The sequence below is a fragment of the Trachymyrmex cornetzi genome, unplaced genomic scaffold (genome assembly GCF_001594075.2).
Source record: "Trachymyrmex cornetzi isolate Tcor2-1 unplaced genomic scaffold, Tcor1.1 scaffold482, whole genome shotgun sequence".
Classification (NCBI taxonomy): domain Eukaryota; kingdom Metazoa; phylum Arthropoda; class Insecta; order Hymenoptera; family Formicidae; genus Trachymyrmex; species Trachymyrmex cornetzi.
This window is the reverse complement of record NW_017299641.1, coordinates 1,288,257-1,298,517: the sequence shown is the minus strand read 5'-3', so window position 1 is coordinate 1,298,517 and position 10,261 is coordinate 1,288,257. Positions and strand designations below refer to the sequence as shown.

The 10,261-nt window shown below is 32.0% G+C and overlaps 1 protein-coding gene across 7 annotated transcripts in view; it reads left to right on the top strand.

The window, feature by feature from the left end:
- The first annotated feature begins 278 nt into the window (after positions 1 to 278).
- Positions 279 to 10,261, top strand: part of Mer (ezrin/radixin/moesin family protein merlin) — an 11,596-nt gene continuing 1,613 nt past the window's right edge. The window contains exons 1-9 of one of the 7 annotated variants that reach the window (XM_018513934.1): positions 279 to 304; positions 631 to 909; positions 1,097 to 1,194; positions 1,293 to 1,422; positions 1,539 to 1,744; positions 4,613 to 4,840; positions 5,830 to 6,248; positions 7,542 to 7,671; positions 7,780 to 8,115. In XM_018513934.1, coding sequence (XP_018369436.1) covers positions 1,108 to 1,194; positions 1,293 to 1,422; positions 1,539 to 1,744; positions 4,613 to 4,840; positions 5,830 to 6,248; positions 7,542 to 7,671; positions 7,780 to 8,115 — 1,536 coding nt within the window. In that variant the 5' untranslated portion in view covers positions 279 to 304; positions 631 to 909; positions 1,097 to 1,107. Of the gene's footprint in view, positions 305 to 630; positions 910 to 1,000; positions 1,195 to 1,269; positions 1,423 to 1,538; positions 1,745 to 4,612; positions 4,841 to 5,829; positions 6,249 to 7,541; positions 7,672 to 7,779; positions 8,116 to 10,261 lie in introns of those variants that run through there. The other 6 variants (XM_018513936.1, XM_018513932.1, XM_018513931.1 and 3 more) reach the window with 6 other exon arrangements.

Here is a 10,261-nt window from a genome sequence, read left to right as displayed (position 1 = left end):
GATCTATAATAGATTTTTAAGCCTTAAGCCATAAGGAATGAACGAATCGCAATCAATTATTCTCCTCGTATTCGAATGTAGTTGGTCAATTTCTTGCGGCTTAAAGCTTAAAACATCTATTGTAGATCCGAACTTAAGATCGCTTAGAACTTCTGACTTGCGGCTTATTGTAGAAGGCCTATTAAGTTTTTCTATGTGCCAAGGCCTTTATTGTTGACCCCGTTGATCCCGCATAACCCTCGGTGGATTAGAGATTCACCGTAGAAGTAAAAGCACGTTCTGATTTCCGAATACAGTCATACAGGTTGTATTTTTTATAGCTTGTCATTTTTAAATAAATATATAAGCTAAAAAATATTATCTTATGTATTATTTAATATATATTTTCTATACAACCTATTTTTATTAACTTTTTTAGAAATTTCACGTAAGACATTATTAATTTTTTCTTAGCATATCTTCAGTACTTAATTTTGGAACGCATCCTGTATCATTAATACGTTCATGTGTACATCTATAAATACACAAGTTTAAAAACAATAACATCATTACGAACATTGTCGATCAAAGTGCGAGTGTGACAAACGTGTGACGATCATCGAAACTAATAAGACCATTTGTACTTTGTAGGAAATGGCAAAAATTCTAGAAAATTCCGCGATATAGCTCGTGCAAACGTAAACGGTAGGCATACTCATGCACGTATCAACTACGCTTGTGAAAATATCAAATCAACAAATACTTGGGTGCGCGATCATAATAGAATTTGGCAGGATGTGATTGTGCGAACCATACACTCTCGGGGAGATGTCAAACGGTTGAAACTTGAAACAAGCCACCGTGCTCGTCGATTAATACTCATATTTCATTTAAAGATATGTCGAGAACGTGCCGTATTGGAGATTTTAGGTAAGGTTACTTCATTTATAGTTTGGTTACGTTTCAACAGGTGCGAGTAAAAAAAATATCGATGCTGCATCGTGAAAATATTTTTCAATAGCGGCGCGAAGTCTAATTTGTCATATGATCGAGTGCTTTCACGATATAGCGATCAACAGCATGTACTTAACGCTTTTGTAATACTGAATGAACACAGCGAAAAATAAGATGTCACCGTTTCGGAGGAAAAAGTCCGGGAGATCTTTTCCCGTCAAAGTTTGCACCTTAGATGCAGAACTCGAATTTAAACTAGAGGTTAGTAGACAAGTGTCACACAATCTTACGTTGGATTGCTATTATGTATCTTGCACTGATGATATATCTCGCAAGCTGACAAATTTCCTGTGGCATAGTGGAGATCGACAGGCAGAGAATTGTTTGATCTGGTGTGCCGTACAATAGGATTGAGAGAAACGTGGTATTTTGGACTTCAATACGAAGATGCAAAGGGCTTTATTTCTTGGTTAAAGTTAGACAAGAAAGGTGATTGTAATTTGTCGCCGTTTGTTCAGTATTCAGACCTTGTTTGGAACAGATATAATCTGGATACTTGTAATTAATTGTATATATTTACTGCAATGACACTGAACTAATTACAGTTCAAGATCAAGGCATTTCGCAACATCAAACAACATCATTCATGTTCTTAGCAAAATTTTATCCTGAGGATGTTGCTGAAGAACTAGTACAAGAAGTCACTCAACATCTGTTCTTTTTACAAGTTAAACAAGCTATACTGTCCATGGATATTTATTGTCCACCTGAGGCTTCTGTATTACTTGCTTCTTACGCTGTCCAAGCAAAGGTATCTTTTTGTAGACTAAACTATAAATGGTATTTGTAGTCGATTCTTATATTTAAGATTATTTTAAACATAACAACCAATTATGAACACTGGTCTATACATTTGTTAAATTAATATATTAGTATAAATTCAAGTTAAAGTAGCTAATAATTTGTATTTTATCTATATATATGTATATATGTATATATATATATATATATATATTACAAAATATATTTTAAATATAATACATAAATATAGTTTAAACATGCAACATACACAAATTATAGATTTATCTTATTTATGTACTCTAAATTGCTTTTATGAGGTAAGACATGTTTGTATTTTATGTGACTTATTAATATAGAATTAATAGAATATATTTAAAAAATTTAAATTAGAAACATAAATTATACACATTTCAGATAACAATATCAATTTCTTAGATAAAAACTGTATCAAATCCAAAAATATTGTAAAGTTCCTATCAAATAGAACTCTATTTTTAAAGCAAATAGATCTTTACTTGATTTAATTCTGTATATTCCTCAAGTACACACACACACACGCGCGCGCGCGCATGCATACTGGGAAATTAAAAATCTTGAAAATATTTTACTTATTTTTGATAAAAAAAATGTTTCAGATGAAAATGGAACAGTTTCAAGGGTATTTTGAACACGTAATTTGAACATGTTTTTTATTTTTTTAAGTTGAGGTCAAACATATAAAGGTCATTACCATTTAAAAAAATGGAATTATATGATTTTTTTCTGTAACATGATTCCTTTAATTATTTTGCATATAAAAGTATTAAGATAGAGATATATAAAAAATTAATACTTTACGCGGTATCTTATACTTTATTCTGGCATACATTGACATGAAATGTCAAATATCTCGTAAACTATTATCTTTTTTACAATTGTACTTTAATACTTTTATGAATAGAATAAAAGTTGAGATGAATCAACCGATGTGAGAAACACATACTTGCTCTTAAAGAAAAGCAACTGTGCAATTCGCAAAATATAAATGAGAGTTCCAGGTTCAAACTCTGACTGAGGCAATATTTTTCGCAATGAAATTATTTGCAAATATAAGATTTCATAACATTAAATAAATTAACATTTAATTTTTAATCCATATAAAAATGCTTACTAGCATCAAAAATTGCTTGTAAATTTTAATTATTACTCTGATTCTGCTTATGATGGCGTTTGAAGACCGAAAAAAATTTCGGCGTACAGTTTACAGAATCAGATATGTATATAAATTTACATAAAAATATTTAAGCACTAGGATTGCTTTGACTGAATATAGTAATTTCTTATTTAATTAAATTTATTTTCATTGGTCCAAATTCGTATTATATTGTACTTATCTACTTATTACCACGATGTTTAATAGGTGAATTGGAATCCATTTAAAACAAAAATAAAAAAAATATATTATGATCGATGTGTGTACGTACATACACTCATTGTCCGTATGCATAGTTTGGCCATATGATTCACTTTAAACCAGTGCCGTTTGTAATGAATTTGTTGTAGACACATGAGGTTTCAAGCATTTAAAAATGAAGCTTTAAATGCTTTTTAAATTGTTCTGCGGCTATGTTTTGCAAAGATATATAATTTTGAATTTGCTCTTTTTTAGCGCTTTAAGTGATCTCGTAATTTTTTTAGCAATATAAAATGAGCAAACTGAGCAATAGATTGATACATTCAAATCTGATGCAATCAAGGACCTCAGCACAAAAATGATCGTGAGTCGTAAAAACTGAGTCGTAAAACGTGAGTTGTAGTCGTAGATCGACGCAATGTTTTAATCAACCTACAACTACGACTTATGTTAATCTTTGTCCGTCTGAGCAATCTGTTGAATTCATTGTGTAATTACCCACAAACGGCGAATAGGGCATATTAGATACTAGGCCATAATAAAGTCCGATTACCTTATACAAAGTGTCTCAAATTTTTTAACATACTGTTTGTGGGCAGAGCAAACTAAACCGAATCGAAAAATCGTCTACCATTTTGCAATTTTCACAATTTTTTTTCTTTTTAGTTACTCAATGAGCAGAATGTCTAAAATTGACGCATAAAACAACTTTAAAAATTCTTTAAGAAACACTTTAAAGTATCTCATAAAGAACTCTAAAAAATACCTTAAAGTTGTGTTATGCGTCGATTTTACCCGTTTATTCGATGATTTTTAGAAATTAATATCTCGTTAACTATTGCGAAAATTGCAAGATGATAGAGGATGTTTCGATTCAGTTTGGTCCAGTCTACTTGCCTACAAGCGATGCGTCTACAAAAAAGTTTGAGATACCCTATATATAATTTTTTAAATAGCAATTATGTGTTTTCTTTACATCAATTTATTTATCTCGTCATTCTGTGTGTAAAAATATTACGATATGATTATCGAAAAATTAGTTTACGATATATCGCATATCAAAATGTGCTAAAATAAAGTATAAAATATTTCGTAAACTATTGATTTAATATTTTTAACTTAATATGCAGAATAATTATAGGAATCATATTAAAAAGTAAGTAAAAAATTATATAATTTCATAGAAAAAAAATGGAATAATGCGATAGTTTTTACACTTTCAAAAATTGACTTGTTTTCTAAAATTGATTTTGTTATTTGTATTCTTTTCCCTTCCCTCTTCAAGCTGTACTTTTATCGAAACGTTTTTCGGTACCTTCCATGTTTTTCGAGGTATTTGTTCGTAGCTATTAAAATAGCATATCTTATATATGTATATATTGATTTTTAAATATGCATTCGAAAGTTAGTTTTTTTTTTATAAAAATTAATAATTATAATATGTGTATAATGGAAAAAAATAGTAATTTCTATTTTGATTATCAGTATGGTGATTATGATGAAATTTCATATCGCCCTGGAATGCTTGCCAGTGAGGACTTGCTTCCACAGAGAGTTATAGATCAATATCAAATGACTCCAGAAATGTGGGAGGATAGGATAAAAATTTGGTACGCTGATCATCGTGGCATGTCTCGAGACGAAGCAGAAATGGAATATCTTAAGATTGCTCAGGATCTTGATATGTATGGTGTGAACTATTTTCCTATTAGTGTAGGTATATGATGTAATTTACATTAACTAATATCTTTCGTAAATGTTGACTTTAGAGAAGATACTTGTGATGATCTTAACCTTGATATATGTTGTCAAGGACACTCTTCTGAGCAATTTTCAAAAGGTTTTACCTGTCTCACTTATTGTTTATTAAATAGATACAAATCAAAAAGGTTCAATTTTATTTAATGTAAATATCGCGTTATTAACGTATTTACATGCCTTATACCTATAGTTAAATCTATGTGGAATTTTATTTTGTCTTGTAAAATGTGCGTGAACGCACTGGATTTCGCCTCTTTCTCTTACGGGGGGAGGGAGGGGGAGACGACTTCATTACCAAAAAATAAGTTTGAGTTGAACCTCGCTTCACGTGGAAAGTTGCAAACTCATGTAGTACCTTGCTTTGTTGAATACACACATTATATGTATGTGTATGGAGCCAGTGAGTTCGTGACTTTAGTAAAGAAAAAAAAACCAATTTAACTTTGATTTTACAATTTTCAATACGAAGCGAAGTTTCAAATTGGATTTACAATTTTTGGCGTGAAAGGAGGTTCAACCCAAACTTGTGTGTCTAATTTTTTGATAGTGGAGTTGCCGGGCGCGGAACTCACTTTTTAAAAAATTGCATATTTACGCATTTTAAATGTAAAGCAAGGTTCGACATGGGTTTATAACTTTTCATGCACAAAAATGTATATTTTATTACTATTAAAACTATTAGAGAGGATAATTAACTTAATTTTTTAACAACTTTTTAATAACGAGCCATGGTTGAAAAACTTTTTAGAGAGTATACTCAGGAAAGTATTCTTGACATATATGTTGTATATAACTATACAACATATGTCAAAGTCAAGAACATCAGAGATATCTCCCCTAAAGTAAACATTTACCAATATTTTGTATCCTTTAATATTTTAATATTTTGATATATATCTTAAAAAATCTATTAATATAAATTTTCTTATTTTATTTCATAGAATAAGAAGGAAACAGATCTTTGGCTTGGAGTTACAGCATTGGGATTGAATATTTATGAAAAGGAAAATAAATTGGCACCGAAGACAACGTTTACATGGTCAGAAATTCGTCATATTAGTTTCGACGATAAGAAGTTCATAATCAAGCCTGTAGAGAAAACATCTCCAAACTTCATGTTCTTCTCGCAGAAAACTCGCATGAACAAACTGGTAAAAAAACAATCAGATGTTGGCAGCTGGGTGAGGGGTTTAATAGCTTTAAAATTGAACAATCATAATAGTGACACAGCCGCTCATGTATTATTTGTTAAGATCCTAGATCTATGTATTGGCAATCACGATCTATTTATGAGGAGACGCAAACCGGATTCCATGGAAGTTCAACAAATGAAAGCACAAGCCAAGGAAGAAAAATCCAGGTAAGTAAACGTATCTTTTTTCATAAAACAGTTTGTTTTTATCACGAATTCTGTGTTTAAAAAGATGTTTAATGACTTCATTGTCTACATAACTGACAAGGAAAGGCCCTCAACTCGGGAATTAAAAAAATTATGAAACTGACAATACATGAAGGATACTCTGACAAGTAATAAACAATTTTTTTTGCTATCTGAATTTATCCTAAAAAGATAATGATGAAGGAAAAGACCTTCATCATTCCGTTTTGCTACAATGTAGACATGGTATCGTATTTTATTAACATACCTGGACTGTATTCGAGCTTTAAGAAACGTTGGATTAATAATATCAATATCATAATTAGCGAAATATCATTAGCTCTTATATCATGGCTGAGTCTTATTCGCAAATAAGGTTACGATTAAACAAGGGTGATTTTCCCGCAGGTGAAAAATCGGTTTATGTATATTCCGAGAGCTCCTGAATTAGCAGATAATTTACAATCTTGAAATTAATTATTTTCTGATTTTCTAACATAATTCTTTCTTGCGTGCCGGACGCCAGGAACGATTTTCTTGTCAAGGGGTTGCAGCTCAAAATTAAAGGATTATATATTTTTGTATCACATTAATGCTGGAACCATTTTTATTAATGAAATTGTAGATATAATGCTATTTTCTATGACTTATCTTTTGAGTGTAAATTAGTTTTGGGATTATTTTGAGGATAATGGATGGAGCTCAAAAATTGAAAGTGCGCTAATTTAAAAGCTCATAAAGAGTTCCTAATTCTGAGCTATTCATCTTTTATTTCCGCATAGCTGGACAGAGGTTATCTCGCTGGATGTTCTTTTTAAATAAAAATTATGATATTTCAACATAATTTTTATCTCAAACGCAATTTCTACTTAATTTAAAAAGCTGACTCAAAAATCTGTCCTGTATAGTGTCTTCTAAGATCAAGGTCGCTGATGAAATGTATAATTTTTTGAAAATAATTACATTACCATAATTTCTCAAAATCTTCTTTTAAACGATGAAAATAATCGCTATGTGTGAATAAGTGTATTAAATTGCAAAGGCATATACTTTGAATGGAATTAACCTGTCGGTTGTATATTTGTAAGTATTACAATCGAAGTCCAGATATTTTTTTAACAGACCGGAGATTGCTATATATTATCGAATACATTATATTTAAGGAAATAAAATGTGATAATGATCTAATTTGATGATTAATTTATAAATTATATTTTTATATATCATTATTTGATCATCTGAATCTTTTAAAAATATCTATGACATTACATGTAGGAGACAAATTGAAAGAAATAAATTAGCACGAGAGAAACAATTAAGAGAGGCAGCGGAAAGAGAAAAGGCTGCAATGGAACAGCGACTTCTACAATATCAGGAGGAGATACGATTGGCGAATGAAGCTCTTGTAAGAAACTAATGACACAGAAAAATATAGAAATAAACATATAAAAATATAAATTAATGTATACATAGAAAATGTACGTATTTAATCATTTAATTTTATGTTTTATAGAGAAGGTCTGAAGAGACGGCAGATCTTTTAGCTGAGAAAAGCCGTGTAGCAGAAGAAGAAGCAATGCTTTTAAGTCAGAAAGCATCGGAAGCTGAACAAGAAATCACGCGTATACGATTGAATAATATGAAGACTGAAGAAGAGAAGGTCCATTTGGAACGGAAAACTAGAGAAGCTGAATTATTAACTGAAAGACTAGTTCAAGAATCGGAACGTAGAGCTGCCGAAGCAGAAAAATTAAAGGACGAATTATTACGTGCAAGAATTGCTGAGAAAGAAGCTAAGGAAAAATTATTAGAGTTCCTGAGTAGAAATGCTTATACCTCTACCATAACTGTAAGTACACCGTTAACATTTATTCATAAACAGTACAATTAGAAATATTTATATCAGACCTGTCCAAAACTCGGCTCGTGAACCAGAGTTTTTTCTCCACTCTCTCGGTGAACGCCATGGTAGAAGACAATTTGAGGGATGCGCAGTAGGACCAAATTTAGGGCCCAAATTTAATTGGCTAGCTAATTGCTCTGAATTGTCGTTATGCGCGTTGTTTTATTTATCGCACCTATCATGGAGTAAGTCGAAATGGATTCCGATAGGAATTATTCAATTATTCCTTAAATTTCTATTGTGTTGTCTACGAAAAATGGAATAATTCCGATCGGAATTCATTCCGACTTGATATCCATGATAGGTACTCTGGGTTTGTTCGCGTTGCATGCTCCAATATGTTCCAATATGCTCCTACCATAGCTCCTACTCACTCCAACGCGCTTGATAGAGTGAGTAGGAGCTATGGTAGGAGTATGTTGGAACATGTTGGAGCATGCGACGCGAACAAACCTTCTATCTTCTTCCACCATGAGCAAAACGAAGCGTAAATAACAAAGGATGAATGTCAGTACTCTGTCTAATTCAGGTCTATCCAAACGTCGTTGCAATATGCAACGTTGTAACTATATACATAATAAGAATAGACCAAACGTGTCTTCTACTTTAGCGTGAAGATCAGGTAAAAAAGTGCAGAGAGCAAGATATTCAATAAGGGGTGAACCGATCGAATTCTTTGTATTCTTAGGCCCAGTTCCACTCACAGTTAACTCTTAACCGAGGTTCAACTCATTCATGATGAGAAACAAATTGAATCTCGGTTAAGAGTTAACCGTGAGTTGTGGAACTGGGCCTTAGGGTCTCTTTCACCAACCTCGGTGGTTAAGTTAACCGATGATTACGGGACTTATTTATACTCATTTCCACCAACGTAGATTAACTTTAATTTCGGTCCAACTTACTTCTTTAAGAACTTACTTCTGTAATCTTTTGAACTAGAAAAAGACGAAGAGTAAGTTGAACCGAGATTAAAGTTAATCTACATTGAAAATGAGCATTAGACCCAGTTTCACAACTCATGGTTAACTTTTAACCGAGGTTTAACTTATTTTAAGTAATACTGAGTGTATCATTACATCTTTGCCTATGTTAAACAAGGATGAAACGATTCACTGTGTTACACAGGCTGTGTTCGTTCTGACGTTCATAACGCTTTAAGTGTCGTTTCATCCTTGTTTAATAAATATAAGACAAGAACAATTGATACTCACAAGCACTGTAAGCGGCAAAGCGAACGCAACCACTGTGTCTGACTGTGTCCTTGCTGGAAAGTACCCGATAAATTTTGATACCATTGGGTGCATTAGGTGCATCGCGTGCCTCAGTGCGCTCAGTGAGCTCTTGTATCCGTTTGATCTATATTTTTAGATCTAATGGAATATGTAATTAGATGCAAGAACTCACTGAGCGTTTAAACCGTCGTTCTGGATGCATTGTATCCTTATAAGTTTCAATGTTATATCTCGAACCATCCAGAAGTTATTTAGATACTGCCCTGAACTTTTGGTGAACACTGTATATACAGGACGGTTCAGACTCGACGCACCACCTGCTAATGGCAGATTCCTCAAGTCATTTGGAGATAAAAATTCTAATCCCAAAATATCGGAACATCTTGTATATACATGTACTATGTACAGGGTGTCCCAGAATGACCACTAAATCGTGTGTTGGTAGAGCGAACTAAACTGAGATGAAAAGTTTTTTATCATTTTGCAATTTTCGCAATAGTTGACAAGCTATTAATTACTAAAAATATTGGTTTTCATTAATTTTTTATTCAAGTATCATCAACTTTACAGAAAAACAAATGACAAAAATGGTTAATTTTCTTCTCATAGAGCTCTAAACATTTTTTCAGAATTTCAACTTTTTAGTACTGCATTTTCTTATTAGCAACTATTTTTTTGACCAACATGAGAAAATGCGGTACTGAAAAATTCTGAAAAAATTCTCAGAATTCTATGAGAAGAAAATAAACAGTTTTTGTCACTTGCTGTTTTTCTGTAAAATTGATAATAATTGAGTAAACAATTAATGAAAACGAGTGGCACCCAGTTGGACACGGCTCAATTGGACACGAGCCACTCAC